At 43.0% G+C, this 25,844-nt stretch overlaps 1 protein-coding gene across 3 annotated transcripts in view; it reads right to left on the reverse strand.

The window, feature by feature from the left end:
• The window catches only part of PIP5K1B (phosphatidylinositol-4-phosphate 5-kinase type 1 beta), a 124,346-nt gene that overhangs the window by 12,649 nt on the left and 85,853 nt on the right, over positions 1-25,844 (reverse strand). For all 3 annotated transcript variants that reach the window (XM_033163871.1, XM_033163870.1, XM_033163872.1), the window contains 6 exons: positions 19,260-19,471; positions 17,567-17,650; positions 17,416-17,464; positions 16,044-16,128; positions 9,981-10,136; positions 8,279-8,423 (listed from right to left, as the gene is read on the reverse strand). In XM_033163871.1, the coding sequence (XP_033019762.1) occupies positions 8,279-8,423; positions 9,981-10,136; positions 16,044-16,128; positions 17,416-17,464; positions 17,567-17,650; positions 19,260-19,471 (731 nt within the window). The remainder of the gene's footprint in view (positions 1-8,278; positions 8,424-9,980; positions 10,137-16,043; positions 16,129-17,415; positions 17,465-17,566; positions 17,651-19,259; positions 19,472-25,844) is intronic.

Below are 25,844 nucleotides of genomic sequence, written 5' to 3' on the forward strand. Positions count from 1 at the left end.
GCACTGATGAAAAGCAACCCAGTAGATCATCAGAATGCTCTCTGGCAATGTTACCTTACTTGCATTGCAATTACTGTTTTGCAAAGCCCTGCAGTTGCATGGAGCCCGCTGAGGGCAATTAAAAAATTGCTGAGACGGCTAGAGCGCTGGTGGCGGAAAACTCATTCTGAATTGGACCGGACAGGGGTTAGAGTCCAGTCCAATTCAGTGGCGATAGCAGCATGCAGCACTGCAACAGGGTGTTTTGTTTCCAGGTGGCAGCAGCAACAGCAAGCTGGCAGGTGAGCAAACAGCAGGTCACCATGGACATCACAGCACTCTGCTGGCCTGTATGTTAGAGACAGGCTTTCATATAAGGGCAGAGCTGATTGCTCACTTCCAGGGCTTTTGGTATTAAATCTATTTTCAGTCATGAACCTCTTAGATTTAAACCTAAGGTTCTGCACATGAACATCCCATCCAAAGAGGTGCACATGAAGATTCACACAATGAACAGCTTCCAAGATTGATGTAAATGGAGAAGTTCAGTGTACACGCATAAGAACTTCCACATGAGCCAGAATCCACTGGATTAATCTACAAGTGTTTCTGAAAGTGATCTAAGCATTTCCCCCCAATTTATTTATTTTTACTACTTTCAAATACTTCACTTTCCATCACAGACAACCAAGCTTAGACAGATGTACTGTATACAGTGGTTCCGTTCCTTCCTCCTGGGCCGTGTTCAGAAAGTGGTGGTGGGGGATGAGTGTTCAGACCCCTGGGCTCTCACTTGTGGGGTGCCTCGGGGTTCCGTCCTTTTCCTCATGCTTTTTAATATCTACCATATTTTACGCTCCATAAGACACACTTTTTCCCTCCTAAAAAGGAAGGGAAAAATCCCTGTGCGCCTTATGGAGCGAAGGCTTTGGTCCCCCGTCCTCCCCCCATCCCCCGCCACGTTCGGCGGGAGGAGGCAGCAGAGATGTTGCTGGATCGTGCCCAGCTTCTTTCGGCAAACGGAGGTACTGGCACGATCCAGCAACATCACCGCTGCCTCCTCCCGCCGAACGTGGCGGGGGATGGGGGGAGGCCAGGGGACCAAAGCCTTCGCTCCATAAGGCGCACAGGGATTTTTCCCTTCCTTTTTAGGAGGGAAAAAGTGTGTCTTATGGAGCGTAAAATATGGTAGATATTAAAAAGCATGAGGAAAAGGACGGAACCCCGAGGCACCCCCGAGCGAAGGGGGTGTTGCTGGATCGTGTCAGCACCTCTGTTCGCCGAAAGCACGGAGGTGCTGTGCACGATCCAGCAACATCCTCTGCACTTCCCGCTGCCTCCCCCCACCCCCGCCTGCTTTTGGGATTGGTGGGCGGCAGGGAGGTTGGTGGAGGATTTCCTCCACCACCCCACGCGCTGCCCGCTGATCCCAAAAGCAGGCTTTTGGGATCGGTGCAAGGCGTGTGGTGGTGAAGAAAACAGCGGGGATGCTGCTGCTTTCTCCACCACCCTGCGCCCCGCATGTCCCTTTAAAGCAAGTGGGGATGAGCCGCTGTGAAGGGAGAAGGGGCTTCCCCTCCAATGCCCCCCTCCCTGCCTTTTAGAGGAGGAAAACCAGGAAAATATTTTTCCCTGGTTTTTCCCCTTTAAAAAAACAGGTGCGTCTTGTGGTCCAGAGCGCCTTATGGACCAAAAAATACGGTATATGAAGCCACTGGGAGAGTTCATCAGGAGGTTTGGGCTGGGTTTTCATCAGTATGCAGAGGATACCCAGCTCTACCTCTATTTCAAATTAGAACCAGTGAAGGCGGAAAAGGTCCTGTGTGAATGTATGGAGGCAGCTGGAGGATGGATGGCGGCTAACAGATTGAGGTTGAATCTTGACAAGTCAGAAGTACTGTTCTTTTTTTAATTTTAATTTTTATTTGAAAATAAAAAGCTTACAACCACAATCACACATTTCCTGTTACATATATCCTTTTGCTCTTATATCATGTTCTTAAAAGTTCTTGGTAATTCTTCACAGATACCACCTTCTACTTCCCTCCCTCTTTCCCAACTTCCCCTCACCCATGTGTGATCTTGTTGGTATTTATATTGTTGTTTCTTGTTGTGTTATCAATTGTTTGTACTTAATAATTCTATCCTTTGTAACATTGTCCTTTTATAATTATATTAAAATTTATTTCCATTTCCATAGTTTTCCATATATGCCTCTAGACACTCTGACTCTCTCTTAACTTTTTGCTTAGAGCTGCCTCTAGTTGAAGCTGTTAACTTTGCCATTGCCATAAATTCGCAAATCTTGGTTCTCCATTCTGTTATTTCTGGTATTTTTCCTGTTTTCCAATTCTTTGCCACCAGTAGTCTCGCCGCTGCTGTCCCATAGTGGAATATGTTCTTTTTGTCTTTGGGAATATCATTGGTTATTAAGCCCGTCAGATATGCTTCTGGCTTCTTGACAATTGTGCTCTTAAATATTCTTTTCAGCTCTTCGTGTATCTTAGTCCAGAATTGTTCGATCGCCTTACACCCCCACCACACCATACATTCTTCCCACCTCTACTTTACATTTCCAACACAGGTTTGAATATATATATATATATATATATATATATATATATATATATAATCTTAGCCAATTTCACTGGGGTAAGGTACCAACAGTAGCACATTTTCATGATGTTTTCTCTTATCACATAGCAGGCTGTGAATTTTTTATCTACACTCCACAATTTTCCCCACCTTTCTTAAGTACAGTGGTACCTCGGGTTACATATGCTTCAGGTTACAGACTCCGCTAACCCAGAAATAACGCTTCAGATTAAGATCTTTGCTTCAGGATAAGAACAGAAATCGTGCTCTGGCGGCACAGCGGCAGAGGGAGGTCCCATTAGCTAAAGCGGTGCTTCAGGTTAAGAACAGTTTCAGGTTAAGAATGGACCTCCGCAACGAATTAAGTTCTTAACCAGAGGTACCACTGTATATTGTCTTGCCGAGATCTTGTGAGAACTTTATCGTTGTTTCTTTTATTACTTCATCTTTCAATTCCCACCCGAGGAGTAAGTTATAAATTTTTGATATTATCTTTTTATTTGGCTGCAATAATTCACTTTACAATTTAGAGGTTTTCTGTTCAAAACCTATTTTTATGTCTTTGTTAAACAGGTGAGCTATTTGATGGTATTGTAGCCAATTATTACAATATTCCTTAATCTCATCATATGGTTTTAATTTTATGACACCATGTTCTTTTGTTAACAGTTGTTGGTATGTTGGCCAATTCTTTTCCATGTTTATTTTTTTTTAACCGCTAATACCTCTGGTGGGGAGACCCACAAGGATATCTTGGGTTCCAGTAGCCACCGGTAATTTACCCATACTTTATATATGATTTTCTAATTATATGATTTTGTTGTTGTTGTTCAGTGGTTCAGTCGTGTCCAACTCTTCGTGACCCCATGGACCAGAGTACGCCAGGCACCCCTATTCTCCACTCCCTCCCGCAGTTTGGCCAAACTCATGCCAGTTGCTTCGAGAACACTGTCTTATCCTCTGTCGTCCCCTTCTTGTGCCCTCCATCTTTCCCAACATCAGGGTCTTTTCCAGGGAGTCTTCTCTTCTCATGAGGTGGCCAAAGTACTGGAGCCTCAACTTCAGGATCTGTCCTTCCAGTGAGCACTCAGGGCTGATTTCTTTAAGGATGGATAAGTTTGATCTTTTTATAGTTCCAGTTACAGGTAGGTAGCCATGTTGGTCTGCCATAGTCAAAACAAAATATAAAATATAAAATTTTGAGTGTGGTAATGAGTTTCAATTCAGCAACTTCTCTTTCCAGTCTATTTCTGAAATTCCTTTGTATTAAGACAGCTACTTTGAGATCTTGTATAGAATGTCCTTATCTCTCTCCCCATCACTTGCTGAACAGCTGTTCAGCGGCTTCCTTTCAACACCTTCTCTCTTTGTTTAAAAAAAAAAAAGCACTATCTGCTTTTGGCCCCTAGGCAATTCAGCTCCAGGGACCATGCATTCGCTCCATAAGATACATAGACATTTCTCCTTACTTTTTAGGAGGAAAAAGTACATCTTATGGAGCAAAAAATACGGTAATTCCTCTGTGTATTCTTGCCATCTCTTCTTGATGTCTTCTGCTTCTGTTAGGTCCTTCACACTTTTGTCCTTTATTATGGTAATCTTTGTACAAAATGTTCCTTTGATATCTCCAATTTTCTTGAACAGATCTCTGGTTTTTCCCATTCTGTTGTTTTCCTCTATTTCTTTGCATTGCTCGTTTAAGAAGGCCTTCTTGTCTCTCCTTGCTATTTTTTGGAAATCTGCATTCAGTTTCCTGTATCTTTCACTATCTCCCTTGCATTTTGCTTGCCTTCTCTCCTCCGCTATTTGTAAGGCCTCATTGGACAGCCACTTTGCTTTCTTGCATTTCCTTTTCATTGGGATGGTTTTTGTTGCTGCCTCCTGTATAATGTTACGAGCCTCCATCCATAGTTCTTCAGGCACTCTATCCACCAAATCTAAATCCTTACACCTGTTCCTCACTTCCACTGTGTATTCATAAGGGATTTGATTTAGATCAGGGGTGTCAAACTCAAATTCATCGGGGGCCGCATCAGCAGTTTGGTCACCCTCAATGGGCCGGTTGTATCTGTAGGACTATGTGTCCACTCTTTATTATCATAAATTATTGTCACTGCATTCAATTATTACTGTTTTTTGTAATAATGTAAGTAATAACTAGCACTGAAAGCAGAAACATAGTCAGAATAATGGCAAGTAGATATTCAAATGTACAATTATTGTACAATTTATTGAAAAATGATTTTATTGAAAAAAAGCTTGCGAAGAAGAGGCGCCACAATCCGTTTCGCGCAAGGCAGGAATCGGATCCAGTTTCTCCCTTTCCTCCTCCCCCTTTTTTTAAAAAAAGAAGTGCTCCACGAAAGCTTGCATTTCTTTGAAATAAAAATGAGCGTGTCGGGGGAGCAGTGTATAAATAACAACAATAAAAGAAACGAAACCCCGAAAGCTTGGCCTCCGAAACAGGCGCAAAGATGAGGCCGCATCATGTCAATTGCTCCGCCCCCCTCCTCCCAGCGCCGCTCTCGCTCCCCCCCACACTCCCGCCGCTGGCCTCTCGAAGGCCGCGCCTCTCGCGAGAGCTCCGCCAAGCCGCCCTCAGCCAATCGCCTCTGAAAGGTCGTGCGGATCATAGAGACGAGGAAGAAAGGGGGTCGGCACTCGGGGGAAAGAGGCAGGGACGGTCTATAGAGAAGGGGAGTCCTAGAACGGCCTAAAAATCGCTACCGGCTGAAGCTGTTAAAAAAAAAGCGAGAATAAAAGGTGAAGGCTGGCGGCCGGCGGTGGCTACACGGGCCACATGACGAGGTCTGGCGGGCCGGATTAGGCCCGCGGGCCTTGTGTTTGACACCTGTGATTTAGATTGTATATTACTGGCCCAGTGGTTTTTCCTACTTTCTTCAGTTTAAGCTGGAATTTGGCTATAAGAAGCTGATGATCTGAGCCACAGTCAGCTCCAGCTCTTGTTTTTGCTGACTGTATAGAGCTTCTCCATCTTTGGCTGCAGAGAATATAATCAATCTGATTTCGATGCTGCCCATCTGGTGATGTCCATGTGTAGAGTCGTCTCTTGTTGTTGTTGGAAAAGAGTGTTTTGTGATGACCATCTTGTTCTCTTGACAGAACTCTATTAGCCATTGCCCTGCTTCGTTTTGAACTCCAAGGCCAAACTTGCCAGTTGTTCCTTTTATTTCTTGACTCCCTACTTTAGTATTCCAATCCCCTATAATGAGAAGAACATCCTTCTTTGGTGTCATTTCTATAAGGTGTTGTAAATCTTCATAGAATTGGTCAATTTCAGTTTCTTCAGCACCGGTAGTTGGTGCATAAACTTGGATTACTGTGATGTTAAAAGGTCTGCCTTGGATTCGTATCGAGATCATTCTATCATTTTTGAGATTGCATCCCAGTACAGCTTTCGCCACTCTTTTGTTGACTATGAGGGCCACTCCATTTCTTTTACAGGATTCTTGCCCACAGTAGTAGATATGAGAGTCATCCGAACTGAATTCATCCATTCCCGCCCATTTTAGTTCACTGATGCCGAGGATGTCAATGTTTATTCTTGCCATCTCATTTTTTACCACATCCAGCTTACCAAGGTTCATGGTTCTTACATTCCAGGTTCCTATGCAATAATTTTTCTTTACAGCATTGGACTTTCCTTTCGCTTCCAGGCATATCTGCAACTGAGTGACCTTTCAACTTTGGCCCAGCGGCTTCATAAGCTCTGAATCTACTTGTACTTGTCCTCCGCTCTTCCTCAGTAGCATGTTGGACGCCTTCCGACCTGAGGGGCTCATCTTCCAGCGTTATAACTTTTATATGCCTGTTGTCTTTGTCCATGGAGTTTTCTTGGCAGGGATACTGGAGTGGCTTGCCGGTTCCTCCTCCAGGTGCATCACATTTAGTCTAAACACTCCATTATGACCTGTCCATCTTGAGTGGCCCTGCATGGCATAGCTTCCCTGAGTTATTCAAGCCCCTTCGCCATGACAAGGCAGTGATCCATGAAGGAGCATGAATACAAGGCAGGTCTGATTTGCTATAGTTACCACAAAAACCAGAGACCTTTCCATAAGCATCAAGGATTTTCATTACTGCCAGGAGACTTGTTCCAGGGCGAGACGGCATCAAAGCTACATCATCTGCAAACATGTTCACCAGATGACTCTGCCCATTAATTTGTATTCCAGACACCTCAGGGTCTCCCCTAAGTGCTAGAGCCAAGGGTTCTATGGCCAGGGCAAAAAGCAGGGGTGACAATGGGCAGCCCTGCTTTGGCCCCGGCCCATCAATATAGGCTCCGAGTGTATACCATCTATCAAAATAAGGTAGTCAGCAGTCCAATGAATGGGGCTCCCGTGCCAAAACCTTGCAATGTTTCAAAAAGAAAATTCCATTCAAGACGGTCAAATGCCTTCATTGCATCCAATGTAAGGGTGGCTGTTGTTGCTGGTTGGTTTGATCTCCAATAACTACCCCATTGAGGATCCTCCTAATGGGGGTAGTTATTGACCTTTGCCTAATAAAACCTGTCTGATCCAAATGTATATAATTTGGTACAATCGTCGCTAACCTATGTGCAATAATGTTTGTAAGTAATTTTAAATCAACATTCATTAATGAGATAAGCCTATAGGACTCAACAGACTCCAAGTCTTTATTTGGTTTTGGTAGCACTACGATCTGTGTGTTTTTCCAAGTTCCAGGTATCAGGCCATGATCTGTAAATAATTTCAGCAAGAATGGGGCCACAAGTTCAGAAAAGGCTTTATAAAAAATAGCCAGTAAACCCATCTGGTCCAGGTGCCTTAAATGGTTTTGTCCTTTTTATACTAGCTAATATTTCCTCAAGTGAGAAGGGTTCATTTATGTAAGTTGCATGCTCTTCTGTTAATTTTGGAATGTTAACAGTGGCCATAAATTCCTGAATGGCATTTAGCGATGGTGTTTCAGAAGTGTTTAAGGTTTTATAGAAAGCATGAAAGGCTTGGTTAATTTTAAGTTTATCATGTGTTAGTTCGCCTTTGCCTGTTTTTATTGAGTGGATTGTTCTGTTTAATTTATGTATCTTTCGTTGGTTTGCCAAAATTGTTGTTTTTTTATTATTAAATTCATAGTATTGTTGATTTAAATATCGAAGGGATGTTATTATTTGTTATAATTGTTCTGTCTCTGATATATAAAACATGAAATAATAATTTAAAATTTTACTCAAAAACACAACAGGTAAGTGTAAATAAGCCCTTAGACACACTTAGCTGGGACTCAGTGGGGTTTAATTCTAATTAAATTATAGGGTTGCACTGATGAATCTATAGGTGAGTTTGTACCATCCTATTTAGGTTTCATAAGCCACAATATGAATGCATATTTTGGTCACGCCTGCAGTCCTCTCATGGGCTGGGGATATTAAACTGAAACATAATAGCCTGAATGGTCAGAGATGAAAGAATTGTAGTGCAGCACATGCTCCCCCACCTCTACCTTACAATCCCTGGCAAGTCCACTGAAACAACTGAATGGGGAGAAATAAATCTACACTGGTTGGGATGCTGCAGGCTCAGAAGGTTCTCGTTTGTAATGAGACAGAGATCACATCTGTAACTGGTCTGTTTTCCCCTGAATTAAGTACTATCAGAACAGTTGGGGTTGGGGAAAGAGTCCACCCATCTCTAGCATATATACAAATTTTAATTACCTGTTAGAATAAAACCGAGTTCCATCATGTTGATAATTGTCATCTACGTACAAAGAAGAAGAAGAAATTGTGGTTGCTAAAGATGCTGCTTCAAAAAGAGAAGGCGTGCTTGGCACTAAATCTGGCTGATGTCGGGAGGCTAATACTGTGCAGGAAAAAGAAAAGTCTGTAAATCATTCTTGCAAATATGAAATTAATACATTTTCATGGAAAAGTTTCTTGCTCACCTGTAGTGAAAACATGTAAAGGCATGCACAAGTCTGGGGGCTATGTGCTCTTTCTTCATATCTCACCTCCAGTGCATATGGGTTTGGGCTTGAATATCCTGGCTTGCATTAAGCATTATGTTCAAACTGAGGAACTCTAGTTCAATGTCAGATAACAAGCCAGGATGTTCTCAGCTCTAGGTTCATGTCAAAGCATGATTTTTTATTGTTTTATTTTTTGGAGGGTGGGGGGAGAGGGGAAGAAGTGCACCATAGCCTATTAACCATGGTTTATGAAGAGAAAACTAATGGGAGAAGGAAAACAAAGGTTGATTTTCAAGGCACACACCCATAACTGATAATGCCCCATGCTGATATGGGCACAGAAAGAGTGGCAGAGATGTTCCGTGTCCAGTGGCTGTGGATCAGTCATCTGCCAAGGCTTGTATGAGGAGGGAGATCCACACTGTATATTTAAAGTACATTCACAACACATTTAAAGCACAAGGCTTCCCCAAAACAATCCCAGGAGCTTAGTTTGTCAAGGGAGCTCTGCGAGGGGAAGACTATAGTTCCCATGGTTCTTTGGTGTGTTGGGGTGCTTTCAATGTATGCTGTGGCTCTGTCCTATGTCTTGACAATTAGAATTGAGATAAGCAGCATAAGCAATGGACAACAAGCCATTCCCAAGATGAAGTGTGTTCCCAGGATGGTTACTATCTTATTTGCAGTAGAGGTGGCTTTATAGATGCTGTTGGACCACAACTCCCTTCATTCCTGAATCCTGGCAATGCTGATGGCAGGTGATGGCAGCTGGAGACTAACAACTCCAGATTTAAAGGATTTCAAGCTTTGCCCAGACAATCTAGAATTCCCTAAGTATTGTTTTTTAATCATTGCTGTAAGGTCCTTGAATGGTTGCTCATGAGTAACCAGGCAAAACTCCAGCCGTTCCTTTAGTAGTTTCATTGTGCATACTATGTACAGTGCAGAGCTTAAAGGTTCATGTCTGTATCAACTGTCTGCAGAATCCGGGAGTGGCCCCTTCCGGTTCTGACCCCAACATAAGAGTTTCGGTATATGAAATCTCCGCCTCCCCTCTTTTCGTTTCACCCCTCTGCATACTCGGGGCGACGGAAATAGCGTGTCTTCCTCCTCTCCCGCTGAGCGAGAGGAATGCAGAGTCTCTCCAACATCCCCAGAGCCTCGGCTCTCCAGCTCCTGAGCTGTCTGCCCCTCCCCACTGGAGACCTCGCTGCTCCCTCCGCTGGACGAGGAGGTGCTACTGGTCAGGTGGCGCTGAGGCTCTCCGTAGCATCCTGAGAGCCCTTCCACCACCCTGCGATGAGCCAGGGACAGTTCCCAGACAATTGCTTTAAGCTTCTTCGCTGGTTTTAAATCTCCCACTTTTTTCTTTTATTTTTTAAGCAGAAGTGCCAAAAATCTTGAAAATATTTCTGTTTATTAAGAGCAGTGTAGCTCATTTGAAGCATTACCTTCTTCATCAAGACTACAATAGCTCTGCCCCTCAGTAAGCAAGTCATGATTTTCATCCTTCCAATCTTGGCTAACCACAGAAACAAATTCTTGTGATGTAGCTTTTAAAGCAGCAATGGAATTGCATCGTTTCTTGGAGGGAGAGGACTTTAAAGCTGCATTCAAAAAGAGAGCGGATAAAAACAAGGCAGATTAATTAAATACAGATGAAGCAAAGAACTTTTAAGAAGGACTTTTCACTGTTACACAAACACTTTCACAATCCTTTCTTGTTCATCTCACTTGAATGCTGCTGGCTGTTAAAAAAGAGGTTTGATCAGATTGCTCAATCAATTTCCATTATTCTAAGTACTCTGCAACAATGTAGTTGTCTTAAGAAGAGTCTATAATATGGGCCAGTATAAATCTGAGACATACTTACATTCAGCAATGCAGTAATAAAACTTGAATTGAACTTTTTCATGGCAGGGAACTAGTAATAAGCCATGTATCAGGCATACTTTTACCATGTAATCTCTTCATCTAAAAGAAATGGCATCTGCCTATTTTTCACTGGAACATATTTTACAACGTAAGATTTTATAGTTATATAAACCTAAATACTCTTGCAAATAAAATTGCAAGGGAAATGTTTGTTTGGCTAAACATATAATTGAAAACAAACCTAAAATATAGATTTCTCCCCTGCATAACTGAAATTATTGTAAAGAACTTCAAGAACATTTTAGTGAAATGACCTATAATCTGCATATTTTATGTTAAAAATAAATACCGATATCCTTGGCTGTATACATTTTTTTAAAGCCATCTGCACCTTAAGTCTGCAGAGGCAGGACAAGGTTGCGTGCTGCTGCCGCCCATGTAGAATCAGGGCCTATATGCAGAGGGATCTCACAAAGAATAGTGGAATCCTGTCCCTGCCCCTGCCTACTATATCCTCTGGCACACATGTGGCAGGTAGTGCACCAGAGTAATCACAAGACCTCTGCATATCTATGACTATTGTTAGGTAAAGGTAAAGGGACCCCTGACCATTAGGTCCAGTTGCGGACGACTCTGGGGTTGCAGCGCTCATCTTGCTTTATTGGCCAAGGGAACTGGTGTACAGCTTCCGGGTCATGTGGCCAGCATGACTAAGCCGCTTCTGGCTAACCAGAGCAGTGCATGGAAATGCCATTTACCTTTCCGCTGGAGCGGTACCTGTTTATCTACTTGCACTTTGATGTGCTTTCGAACTGCTAGGTTGGCAGGAGCTGGGACCGAGCAACAGGAGATCACCCCGTCACAGGGATTCGAACCGCCAACCTTCTGATTGTGATCGGCAAGCCCTAGGCTCTGTGGTTTAACCCAAGCGCCACCCGCATCCCATGATGACTATTGTTATTACTTATTAAATTTGTATACTGCCCTTCCCCTTAAGTTCACAGGGCAGTTCACAACATAAAAATACAACATGAGAACACAAAACAAATAATCAAAAGCAAGCAATAATCACCACCGCCCCCCAACATTTGAAAGGACATGGAATGTTCAATCAGCCAAAGGCCTGGTTATAGAGAAACATTTTCATCTGGAACCTAAATATATGCAATAAAGGTGCCAGGTGAGCCTCTCTGGAGAGGGCATTCCACAAATGGAGAGCCACTGTAGAAAAGGTCTGTTCTTAGGTTGTTGCTCTCTGGACCTCTTGTGGAGGGGGCACATGAAGAATAGCCCCCAATGATGATTGCAGGGTCTGGGTCCTTGAGGTATTGCAGTCCTGAACCATGTAAGGCTTTATACCGCATTTTTCGCTCCATAGGACGCTCCGGACCATAGGGCGCACCTCGTTTTTAGAGGAGAAAACAAACAAACAAAAATTACTGGCTTTCCTCCTCTAAAACCCATGGGTTGTTTTTTTTTGAGGATCAGTTCAGATTTGTGCAGCTTTTGCAAAGGGGGAAAAGCATTGCTTACAAACCAGTAAGCACCAGTACAAACCAGTACAGACCAGTAAGCACCAGCAGGTAATAAGAAGCAAGAGGAAAGCAAACCAGTACAAACCAGTAAGCACCAGTACAAACCAGTACAGACCAGTAAGCACCAGTAGAAACCAGTACGTACCAGAAAGTAATAGGAAGCAAGAGGAAAGCGAACCAGTACAAACCAGTAAGCACCAGTACAAACCAGTACAGACCAGTAAGCACCAGTACAAACCAGCAAGTAATAGGAAGCAAGAGGAAAGCGAACCAGTACAAACCAGTAAGCACCAGTACAAACTAGTACAGACCAGTAAGCAGCAGCAGGTAATAGGAAGCAAGAGGAAAGCAAACCAGTAAGCACCAGCAAGTAATAGAAAGCAAGAGCAGGTAATAGAAAGCAATAGAAAGCAAGAAAAGTAACAGAAAGCCCCAAATGGCTGAAAAACTCAATTTCCCAGGATCCTCAGCCCTCTCAAAGGAACTACTGTGCAAGGGGCCTGGGCGGAGCAGGAAGGGAGCTAGCAATCAGCTGTTGAGCAGATTCCTTTCAACACTCTCTTTCCCTCTTGTTAGCCTTTAGCTCTTTCTAAAACAGAAAAAGCAGGATCTGCCTTTCGCCCCTGGGCAATTTGGCTCCAGGGACCATGCCATAGCTGTCAAGTCTCCCTTTTCTGGCGGGAAACTCCCTTATTCCAAGCCGTTTCCCGCTGCTATCCCTTATTGTTGATATCCCTTAAATTTCCCTTATTTCCAGGAAGGAGAGTTGGAGTCTGGAGACTCCTTGGGTCCCTGCATTTCTCAGCCCTGCCTGCCTACCTCACAGGACTGTTGTGGGGATTAAATGAGGACTAGGACCAGGGAGCTCCTTGGAGAAAAAGGTGGAATATAAATACCTAATAACAAACAGACAGACAGACAGACAGACAGACAGATATATAAAGAAGAGAAGATAAAATAGACGAATGTTTCTCGGCAACAAGTGCTCAGATTAAGCATTGCTGCCCCTAACTGGAGGCAGAGCAGAGCCAACCTGGCCAGAAGCCATCAGTGGTCCTCTCCTCCTGCATGAATTTGCCCAATCCTTTTCTAAAGCCATCCAAGCTGGTGGCCATCGCTGCTCCCTGTGGCAGGGAGTTCCAGAGGTTAACCGTGTGTTGCGTGAATAAGTGCTTTCTTTTCTCTGCCCTGATTTCTCTTTCCTGGTGTAAATTAATTTGTAGCCTGGGGGGATTACTGCGGCATGGACTGTCCCTGAGAACCGTAGACTGTCCCTGGGACGGGTGAGGGTGCTGATCCCTTATTTTCAGTTCCAAAACTTGACAGCCATGGACCATGCATTCGCCCCATAAGACGCACAGACATTTCCCCTCACTTTTCAGGAGGGGAAAAGTGTGTCTTATGGAGCGAAAAACACGGTAGGTCAAAATCAAAATCAGCACATAGAATTGAGCCTGGAAACTAACTGGTAGCCAGTCAGGCCAGGATCCGTGTCAGATGCTCACACCGTCTTGCTCCGGTGAGCAGCCTAGCCACCCAATTATGACCAGCTGAAGTTTCCAAACTGTCTTCAGAGGCAGCCCTAAGTATAACACATTGCAGTAATCTAATATTGAGGTTACCAGAGCATAGACAACAAAAGAGGTTGTGGAGAATTAATAGGGACACATTTCCCGTCTCTCCCAATGGAGGTCATCACACAGGGCAACCAAAGCAGTTTCTGTGCCAAAACTGGGCTAAACCCCAATTGAAATGGATCTAGAAAAACAGCTTCCTCCAAGAGCACCTGGATCTAGTAACCACCCACTCAAGAACTTTGCCCAAGGAAGGGATATTTTGCATTATGGGGATTCCTCCATACATTTATACACTGGGAAGGATCATGTCCATGCTGCTCTCTGCACAAATGTGTGCATAGGCACTCACAAAATCCTTGAATGACACATTCCATGTTACAAAAGTTCAGATAATTTCCAATAGGTTATAGGTAAAAGGTAAAGGTAAAGGACCCCTGGACGGTTAAGTCCAGTCAAATGCGACTATGGGATGCAGCGCTCATCTTGCTTCAGGTCGAGGGAGCCAGCGTTTGTCCACAGACAGCTTTGTGGGTCATGTGGCCAGCAGGACTAAACTGCTTCTGGCGCAATGGAACACCATGACAGAAGCCAGAGCACAAGGAAACGCTGAAGTGGTACCTATTTATCTACTTGCTCTGTCTGCTTTCGAACTGCTAGGTTGATGGGGGGGGGGGAGAAGAAGAAGAAGAAGAAGAAGAAGAAGAAGAAGAAGAAGAAGAAGAAGAAGAAGAAGAAGAAGAAGAAGAAGACGTAGTTATAAGCATCCCAACTACAGTGGTACCCTGGTTTTCAAACTTAATCTATTCCAGAAGTCCATTCCAAAACCAAAATGTTTGAAAACCAAGGCGCGCTTTCCCATAGAAAGTAATGCAAAATGGATTTATCTGTTCTAAACTTTTAAAAACAACTTCTAAAATAGCAATTTAACATGAATTTTGCTATCTAACAAGACCACTGATCCATAAAACGAAAGCAATAATCAATGTAAAGGTAAAGGGACCCCAACTCTGTCCAACTCTGGGGTTGCGGCGCTCATCTCGCGTTACTGGCCGAGGGAGCTGGTGTACAGCTTCCGGGTCATGTGGCCAGCATGACTAAGCCGCTTCTGGCGAACCAGAGCAGCGCACGGAAACGCCATTTACCTTCCCGCTGGTGTGGTGCCTATTTATCTACTTGCACTTTGACGTGCTTTCAAACTGCTAGGTGGGCAGGAGCTGGGACCGAGCAACGGGTGCTCAATCAATGTACTGTACTATAAAATAAAATAAATAGAACAGTATTATAGATCAGGCATGTCCAACTTCAAATAGGCTGCTTCCCCTGAGGGGAGAGGGATGGGTGCAGGGTGGGTGGGCACGCAGCTCTCTCCCCACCCCCAAGCCAGTCCTTTCTCTCCCCCCCCCCCCCGCAAAGCAGCTCTCTCTCTCTCCTCAAACCAGCTGGGCTGCAGAGCTATCCCCAGAACACTGCAATTACAATGGGGTGCGCAAATTAGCAGTGCAACAGTAAAAATGGAAGCTCAGGACTCAAAACAGAGCATGTTCAGCTTCCTAGGCAAAGTTCACAAACCAGAACACCTACTTCCGGGTTTGCAGCATTCAAATTCCAAGTTGTTTATGAACTAAGCTGTTCGAAAGACGGGGTACCACTGTACAAGGTTTGCTATATTTGAAAACAAGCCAGAACATTCTCAACAGTTGTTCCAGCATTAGGTATGACAGAAGAGTCACAGGCAGAAACACCATTACAAAGTTTTGAGGACAGCCCACCTCTAGACAGAATCACAGATACTTCTAAAACATTTTTTCTGAGAGAACTTAAAGCATGAAAAATGTAGCATATAACTTGGGAAGAGTCTTGCTGGATCACACAAAGACCTGGTTTGCCAAACTGTAACTTGCGAAGACCACGCCGACTCCTGGAGAGCAGTTTTCAGCTATTTTGCTCCTCAAAAATCTTTTTAGTGCCATGCTGTGAGCTTAGCATGTTGTCTAAACTGGGACTTGTAGTCAAGCTCTCTCCTCACTAACCATAAGCTGCAGCTGGTCTTAGTTACAGCTTGTGGTTAGTGAGAAGAGAGCTTGACCACAAGTCCCAGATCTGATAAAACACTAACGGAACCCTTGGTTTAACCTCAGCATAGCACAGCAGTAAAAAGCCACAGTTTGTCATGCAAAGCAGCCCCTGGAATCCATCTACTCCTGTAGTCTGTTTTCGATAGCAGCCAGATTCTTCTGGAAAGCAGATGGCATATCATGATGGCCACAGATCTCTTGCGCCCTGTCTCTCCCAGCAACATTTAACATGGGTCTCCCCTTCTTATTCTTCATTATGTGACACGTCCACCAACAGTGCCAGCCATCTTACAAGCTAAGTCACCATTCAAAAGCTATTTTCAAGGTGTCTCCATAGGAGAAGTATGTCACATTGATGACTTTTTTTTGTAGAAAGCAATGAATAAATGCAACTAACAAAAGCAACAACTGAAGAGGGACTCTAACTTCATGACTGGTGGCATGGCACTTACCCTGATTCTTTTTGAACACCCTGGAACTCATAAACTTTAAAAACCTATCAGCATAAAAACTTGGCCTGTGTACTGAAACTGTGTCCTACAAGACAAAAAATAAAGGTATTTAATATTAGGACAATCAGAGAGAAAACCTTTTTTTAAAAAAAGACTACAATGGTGAAATTCAACAATATTCATCATTCAGCAGAATGGACATCATCAAAGGAACAGATTCCACCTCTCCCTGAATGCCTCCAAAATCTGATTTGGGGGCCACAGCAGGTTTGGGGGAGGGGGAGGGGCTGCAGAGCAAGGAGAGGAAGTCCACTTCTGTGACCTTGGAGGTCATCCACTGTTTATGGTGGAATACATTTTTAACAGAATTGTGAAATCTTCAATAGATCATGTAACTAAAAAAATCCAGTGTTCGTCACTCGCTGTCATGGTATCATTGCCAACATGTACTGTTCAACTTCAGCCCATTTAATTTCATAATAATATTTACAGAAGACCATATTCAATCTCCTCCCCAACTTCTTTGGGGGACGTTAAAGACTGACTCCCTCTATTTAAACACTGAGATGTTGTCTGAAGGCTTACTAAGGTGTTTATCAATTCCCTAACAGATTCATGATGAAGACAGATGTTCCAGATACAGTTGCCTGAACAAACAACAAGCCTTATATGGATGCCAGTCTGATGAAGTTTTTAAAACATGCAAAGGGAGGCTAGATTAATTACCAACACTATTAAGGGTTAGGATGCTAGCTATTGTGCTGAATGTCTTTGCCTCTGGAAAGATTATTTCTTGTCCGTTAATTTAAGAAAGTTTTTGCACTCTAGGCTTTGCAAATATCAGTTTTGTCTTCATCCCCAGTGAAAACAATACAGTGGTACCTCTGGTTATGTACTTAATTCGTTCCGGAGGTCTGTTCTTAACCTGAAACTGTTCTTAACCTGAAGCACCACTTTAGCTAATATGACCTCCCGCTGCCGCTGCGCCACCAGAGCACGATTTCTGTTCTTATCCTGAAGCAAAGTTCTTAACCTGAAGCGTTATTTCTGGGTTAGCGGAGTCTGTAACTTGAAGCGTCTGTAACCTGAAGCGTCCATAACCCGAGGTATCACTGTATTTGCAGTTGCTTTCCCTTTGGCCCTTGCCTCTCCCTCTCCTTCCATCTGTTGTTTACCCAAAGCTAGCAGACTATAAACTTTTGGATATTTGTGCATCAGTATTTGTTACTTATAAATAAGCAAATGCATCAATGGCAGTGAACTTCAACAGCATAAATATTCTCATGTCACACACAGTATGCAATTGTCAGTAGTAAGAGAGAAGTAATTAACACAGAAAGCAAACATTCTAACAATACAAAGCATGGCTTACCCCATCATAAACAAGTGCTTTCCAGGAATGCTCCAGCTTCTTTATTAACCTAATAACACACACACAAGCACTTAATGACACATACTCCATCTTACAACAACTTTAAATCCAGCAGATATATCAGTATCCAAATAATGTTATTCTACGTTACCTGTAAGACTGCAGGATATCAATAATGCCCATGAATAGCAGCAGTTTTTCTCCTTTGTGGCTTTTAGCCGGAATGCCACCCATTCTAAGAGAAGAAACAGAGTGAGACATTATACATTAAATCTTCTTTGAAAAGTTACAACTGAAACGTACTAGCAATGAAAAACAAAAGAACCCATAGTGTTTTGATTAAGATAGCACATGCAAAGGACAACACGGTTTGGTGAACAAAATGGATGTTCAAAGCAGACTCTCCTTTTTAGTTTCATTTTAGCAAGTGTACTTTGGCTTCAATTTTCCAGTATAATCTACAGCATGATGTACAGGTTAAGAACCAGCAACAATTGGAGCACAGCTTCATTCATTTTACACACAATTGGTGCAAACAATGAATGTGAGTAGCACCACACAGCGATACTATGGGGGAAGGACTTCAAAGGATGCTGATCTCATGGCTGCAGCAGGCAAAGGTTTTCTATTATGCCTCTACAAGATTAAAGACAGATTCCTTACAGCAGGAGTGCAGGACAACTTTGGCCATCAGGGCTCCCCACTGAGCCTGCCTGCCTGTTCCTAGCAAGGCAGGCTCACCTGTCCCACACCTAACATCCTATGCCATGTCAGCTAGAGGGCCAGAACTGGCATGGCTTCCAAAGGAGTTCTCACTTCAAGTGAGTTCCCCATGGTTCCTTTACTTGAGTGAGGCATGCTCACCCCAACCAACAGCAGGTGGGCAATGGGAGCACACCTTGCTCCAGGTCACCAGACATTTGAAAAAGTGTCAGGGGGCTGACAGCCTCAGCTGATCTGTATATTTTTTTTGAGAAAATCAGCAGTTGCCATTTCTGAAGCCACCTTTTTCTCCCTCTTCACACACTTACATTTCTGTTCCAACATTCCTTGTAATCTTATATGATTAACCTTTCTCTTTATTTCCCTTTGGTATGTGCCCAAATAGTATAAATAATGCCAGCAATTTAAGGTTGTTCCTGGGTTTCTGCTTTTCTTGGGCACACGATTGATAAACCAATCTCTTTTTTGTGATTTTCTGGTCTGTTGGAGGACACTGTGTTTTCTAAAAGATATTTGATTCAAATCTATCCTTCCATCATTCACAAATTGAAAGCCCATTGTAGATGTAATATTTGGAACAGGTGGGAATGGTTTAGAAATAGCCATTAACTCTTTTTGTTTTAAGAACAGTTTTTTAGGGGAAACAGCCTTTCTAGAAAAGCTAACCAATAGACTGAAACTGACACAGGGAGAAATAGAAGAGGATGCCTTCACTCCAGTGTAGGGCTCCCGTTTATCACATACACAGCCCAACAAGACAACACCACAAACCCACCAACAGCATATGATTCAATATGGATAACTTAACCCAACAATGCCCCCCCTCACACACGCACAAAGAAATCCAACTGCAGGCAAACAAATCCAACCCCTAGGCCACCCCAACCTCTCTCACCCACACATACACTAAGCAAAAGAACACAGGCTTTACCATCCCACCCCCTCTCTTCTTCCCAACCCTGTTCGGCACATAACACCAATGTCTCACAACAAATGTAACTGATCTGTAGGAAACATAACCTGAAGAAAGAGACAATGCATGTGCTTTAGTAAACAAGGAAAATCTTTCATAAAAAATATTTATTTAAAATAAAAAAGAGAACAGATTTTTAGGGACTTACGTGTTGGTACTCTCTGTGATGACACAGTCCCCAGATTTTCCTGGACCCTGTATTGATTCCATAGCTGTAGAATAGAGAACTCTCTGTCCTCCTGGGCGTTTAGAATCCGATGTGTTTTGTGAAGTTTCACCTTCTCTCTCTTTTGCAGCACAGTCCAATATGTGGATTCCCAGCAGTAAGCTATAATCCATTATTTTAAAGCTTTCCAGTACCTAGTAATAAAGATGTTTAGATTGAAATTGGTTATGCTGCCAAAACCAAAAGGCTGAATTCACAGAGGTAAAGAAAAACAAAAAAACAAAAAAACTTTCTAAGGATATACAGCAAACAATCTGGCATCAGATATCAAATCCAAGAAAAGTACAGTACTCTATCAGCTACAGAATGATGTGAATTTTACAAAACAGAGAAGAGATAAACAAAATAACCAAGAGACCAGAACCTAGTAATAGACTTTTTGTAGTACAAAATTCAATGGCCACTGCATTTCTGCTACACATTTCATAAATCTGCATTAAGAAACAGTCAATATGAGAAATGAATATGCAAAGTTATTAAGAGATTATTCTTATTTATTGTCGTTTAAGTATGGCAACCAGTGCTATTTTTCTAGAAAAAGAGGTGCCGGAATTCATCACGAAGACCTCCCTTGTTCTCTTATAATGACAATGGTACCCAACTGAGAGGTGCTGGGACTGAGGTTCGGCTGAAAAACAAACAAACCCTGAAGGCAACATATAAGCTTTATTTGATATCCAACAAACTAAAGTTATTTTCACAAGCAAGGTTTACTTGCCATCATTGTGGTTTAGATATATGGTTCAGTGTTCATTCTGTGGAAATAGCATGAGGGAGGGAACATTCAAGGTCCTTTATTCCAAGGCTAGTGATTAGTATAATCTACACCACTTTGAACAAATTGAATATTTCAGTATATCAACATCAGTATATGCTTTATATGGGACAAATAGTAAAGACATATCTGTGTGTGTGACACAAAAATGTGGCAATGCTCCTCAATTGCTTTTCTTTTCCTGAGATTATCTTCCTTCTAAACCACCCAGACCAGAACACAGATAATTGAACATAAACCTAGATTTAATTAAGGAATGTTACAGTTAAATATTATTAACCCGGCACAACTACTTTGACACCCCTCACTTTTCTCACTGCTTCTTCACTCCTCTCTCACTATCTCCCTCTTACTGCTGATTCCCATATTCATTCTTTCACTTATCCTTTTATTAAAAGGATGCAAAGATTTCACGTTGTTATCATGGAATCAAGACTACACAAAGCCCTTTCCAGATAATTATTTGCATTACGACACCCCTCCTCCCTGAGACCTTAGCAGTTTGTCTACTTTTAAAATCTACTAAAGCAAAAAGACTCCAACATCCTAACTCTGCTATTGTTAAAATCCCAATAGGAGAGCATCGAAATATTAAATATTCAGAAAATTGTCTCTGTTGTTTACAGGGTCTGTCCTGGCTTTTGCAAATGATTACCAGCAGGAAGAGAACAAGATGCTGTGCCTATCCCAAACCTTCCTGTGATGACCTCAAATTCCATTGCAAAAGGTAAATATTCGCAACCATTGCGAAGCCATTCAGAAGCAAGCCCAGAACCAGAAGCCTTTTCACAGAACCAGAAATGTAGAAACAGCTGCTTCACTTTAATAATTTGACCGCCTTTTTACTGCGCAGGGGTAGATTTACAAACAGCCAGACTAGGTTGGAAGCCCAAAGTTTTCATGGGTATCACTGTCTTTTCAAAGGGGAAAAAAGCATTTTGCAAAAACTCAGTCAAACAAATGGTTAATATAATATGGTTACAGTGCAGGAGAACCCCTTGTTAGCAAATAGGTTTGACACAGTTTTGAAGACTTTCAATACCAAGCTATAAGGCATTATGAATTTATGAATGAATTTGCTGCTGTTCATACCCAGTTTGAGTAATTGGGGGGGACTACATTTTATTAAGTATTTCATTTTTAACCTACCCTTCATCAAACAATTGTTCCCCGGGCAACATATATCAGACATAAAATACAACTAAACAATTCCAATAAAAATATTAAAGCAATATAAAATTAATCCGCGTAACTGCTACTCAAAAATCAGTGGCAAGAGGTAAGTTTTTAGCTGGTGTCAAAGACTAACCATTCTTGGCACCAGCCAGCTTTCAAGGAGGAGGACATTTCACAGCAGAGGAGCTGCCACTGATGAGACCTTTTCATGAGCTGTAGAGGTACAAACCTACTGGTACTGTAATTTGAAAATGTTCTAACAAGCAGGGCATCACCAGCAGGCAGAATGGTACAAGGAGAGGTACCACACTGGGTAACTAGGACCTAATATTATTCCTTGGGTCACTAAACATTGTTGGACTATAACCTCCAGCCAACTTAGCCAATACGTCAGGAATAGTGGGAGTTGTAGATCAGCAACATCCAATGACCCAAGTTTGAAGAACATTGGTTTAGGGCCTTACAAGTGGGAACTTTTAAGGGGTTTGTTAGCATAGACTCTTCAAATCTCATTTCATATGAGCTCTACGATGCAAGCCAGTCAATCCGTTTGGCACAGCACTCTGTTCCCAGCTGGTGCTGAACCCATTTCAAAGGCAGTCCTGTATACAGGGCCCTACAGCTATCTAATCTGGAAGCGATCAAAGTGTGGAACATGAGGGGTCAGGCTCTCTGTGTCTAAGAATAGACAGAGTTGGTAGATTAGCCAGAGTTGGCAATAGGTATTCCTAGCCACTGGTACTACTTCAGGTGGCAAATTCAAGGGCACCCCCAGACTATGCAACTGCTTCAACTCTATCCAGGACAAAACATCAACCCACTTCCAGGACACAAAACACGACCCCCATATCCTTGCCTTATTACTATTCAGCTTCTGATCACTGGCCGTCATCTAAGCCATTGCTGTCCCTGGACACTGGCCAAGTACCTGCACATCCTGTCTTGATTCAGATGGTATAGACAGATCAAGCTGGGAAATGCAAGCATTCTGGTGACATGGGACTCCCCAGTGACCTCTCTGAGCAACTTTATATAGATGTTAAATGGGATTGGGGACAGGTTGAATCATAGAATCATAGAGTTGGAAGAGACCACAAGGGCCATCCAGTCCAACCCCCTGCCAAGCAGGAAACACCATCAAAGCATGCCTGACAGATGGCTGTCAAGCCTCTGCTTAAAGACCTCCAAAGAAGGAGACTCCACCACACTCCTTGGCAGCAAATTCCACTGTCGAACAGCTCTTACCGTCAGGAAGTTCTTCCTAATGTTTAGGTGGAATCTTCTTTCTTGTAGTTTGAATCCATTGCCCCGTGTCCGCTTCTCTGGAGCAGCAGAAAACAACCTTTCGCCCTCCTCTATATGACATCCTTTTATATATTTGAACATGGCTATCAGATCACCCCTTAACCTTCTCTTCTCCAGGCTAAACATACCCAGCTCCCTAAGCCGTTCCTCATAAGGCATCGTTTCCAGGCCTTTGACCATTTTGGTTGCCCTCCTCTGGACACGTTCTAGCTTGTCAGTATCCTTCTTGAACTGTGGTGCCCAGAACTGTACACAGTATTCCAGGTGAGGTCTGACCAGAGCAGAATATAGTGGTACTATTACTTCCCTTGATCTAGATGCTATACTCCTATTGATGCAGCCCAGAATTGCATTGGCTTTTTTAGCTGCTGCATCACACTGTTGACTCATGTCAAGTTTATGGTCTACCAAGACTCCTAGATCCTTTTCAAATGTACTGCTCTCAAGCCAGGTGTCACCCATCCTGTATTTGTGTCTTTCATTTTTTTTGCCCAAGTGTAGTACTTTACATTTCTCCCTGTTAAAATTCATCTTGTTTGCTTTGGCCCAGTTCTCTAGTCTGTTAAGGTCATTTTGAAGTGTGATCCTATCCTCTGGGGTATTAGCCACCCCTCCTAATTTGGTGTCATCTGCAAACTTGATCAGGATACCCTCAAGCCCATCATCCAAGTCATTGATGAAGATGTTGAATAAGACTGGGCCCAAGACAGAACCCTGTGGCACCCCACTAGTCACTTCTCTCCAGGATGAAGAGGAGCCATTAATGAGTACCCTTTGGGTTCGGTCAGTCAGCCAGTTACAAATCCACTGAATGGTAGCATTGTCTAGTCCGCATTTTACCAGCTTCTTTACGAGAATATCATGGGGCACCTTGTCAAAGGCCTTGCTGAAATCAAGATAGGCTACATCCACAGCATTCCCTTCATCTACCAGACGTGTAATTCTGTCAAAAAATGAGATCAGATTGGTCTGACATGACTTATTTTTCAGAAACCCATGCTGACTTTTAGTGATCACAGCGTTCCTTTCTAGGTGCTCACAGACCGTTTGCTTAATGATCTGCTCTAGAATCTTTCCTGGTATTGATGTCAGGCTGACTGGGCGGTAATTGTTTGGGTCTTCTCTTTCCCCCTTTTTGAAAATAGGGACAACATTTGCCCTCCTCCAGTCTGCCGGTACTTCGCCAGTTCTCCAGGAATTCTCAAAGATTACTGCCAGTGGTTCTGAAATCACCTCTGCCAGTTCTTTTAATACTCTTGGATGTAGTTCATCTGGCCCTGGAGACTTGAATACATCTAAACTAGCCAAGTATTCTTGTATTACCTCCTTACTTATTCTGGGCTGTGTTTCCCCTGCTGAATCATCTGCCCCATATTCTTCAGGTTGGGCATTGTTTTCTTTTTTGGAGAAGACTGAGGCAAAGAAGGCATTGATGAGTTCTGCCCTTTCTCTGTCTCCTGTTCGCATTTCACCATCTTCTCCTCTAAGTGACCCCACTGTTTCATTGTTCTTCCTTTTGCTACGGACATACCCATAAAAGCCCTTTTTATTGCTTTTAACCTCTCTAGCAAGTCTGAGTTCATTCTGTGCTTTAGCTTTTCTGACTTTGTCTCTACACTTGCTGGCTATTTGTTTGAATTCCTCTCTGGTGACTTCCCCCTTTTTCCATTTTTTGTACATATCCCTTTTAAATCTTAAATCAGTTAAAAGTTCTTTAGATAGCCACCCTGGCTTCTTTTGGCACCTTCCATGTTTTCGTCTCATTGGTACTGCTTGAAGTTGTGCTTTTAATATCTCCCTTTTAACAAACTCCCATCCATCATGGACTCCCTTCCCTTTTAGTATTACTGACCATGGGATCACTCCCAGCATTTCCCTAAATTTTCTGAAGTCAGCTTTCTTAAAGTCTAGAATTTGAGTCTTAGTATGCTTGGTTGCTCCTTTCCGCTGTATAATAAACTCCAGAAGAGCATGATCACTCCCACCTAATGATCCTGCCACTTCTACCCCACTTACCAAGTCATCACTATTGGTTAAGACCAGATCTAAAATGGCTGATCCTCTTGTTGCTTCTCCCACTTTCTGGACAATGAAATTGTCTGCAAGGCCAGTGAGGAATCTGTTCGACCTTGTGCTCTTGGCTGAGTTTGACATCCAACAAATATCAGGATAGTTGAAATCCCCCATTACTACTATCTCACTTCCTTTTGAATACTTGGTCATCTGTTCCAGGAAAGCATCATCTGTGTCCTCAGTTTGGCTTGGCGATCTGTAGTAAACTCCCACAATGAGATCACTGTTATTTTTCTCTCCCTTAATTTTGACCCAGATACTCTCAGTTTGGCTTTGAAGTTTTAAATCCTGGATCTCTTCACAGGTATACACATCCCTGACATATAATGCCACCCCTCCTCCTTTCCTGTTTGGTCTATTTCTCTGAAATAGATTGTATCCCTCTATTACTACATTCCAATCATGAGACTCATCCCACCAGGTTTCAGTGATGCCTATTATGTCATATTTAGTTTGGTGTATGTGCTCCCATGCTCTGTGCATTAGTATACAGACATTGAAGACCATTGATCATTCCCCCTAGTCTCTTATTTAAGGATTTTTCCTTCCCACTACTAGGTCTGCGTGCTGTTTGCTCCATTTGGTTCTTGACATTTGGATGATCATCTTCAGCACTTGATAGACTCCTACCTTCAGGACCACTATCTCCCTCCCCCACATAAGTCAGTTTAAAGTCCTCCTGATGAGGTTTTTGAGATTGTTGGCGAAAACATTCCTCCCAACCTTTGTGAGGTGCAGCCCATCTCTTGCCAGAAGTCCATCTTCAAGAAACTTCAGACCGTGATCTAAGAATCCAAACCGTTCCTGCTGGCACCATTTGCGAAGCCAGGTGTTCACTTCCCCTATTTTTCTCTCTCTCCCTGGGCCACGCCGTTCAACTGGGAGGACAGATGAGATGACGATTTGTGCATTTAATTGCTTCAACTTCCTGCCCAGAGCCTCATAATCACTTTTGATCTTCTGGAGGCTATGGCTTGCAGTGTCATTGGTTCCCACATGGACCAAAAGGAAGGGGTATTTGTCAGTGGGTTTTATGATTCCTTGCAGCTGCTCTGTTACATCTTGGATCTTGGCCCCGGGGAGACAGCACACCTCTCGAGACATCTTGTTAGGCCCACAGATCACTGCTTCTGTACCCCTCAGTAAGGAATCCCCTATCACCACTACACGCCTCCTCT

This window comes from Lacerta agilis, chromosome 11 (assembly GCF_009819535.1).
Source record: "Lacerta agilis isolate rLacAgi1 chromosome 11, rLacAgi1.pri, whole genome shotgun sequence".
Classification (NCBI taxonomy): domain Eukaryota; kingdom Metazoa; phylum Chordata; class Lepidosauria; order Squamata; family Lacertidae; genus Lacerta; species Lacerta agilis.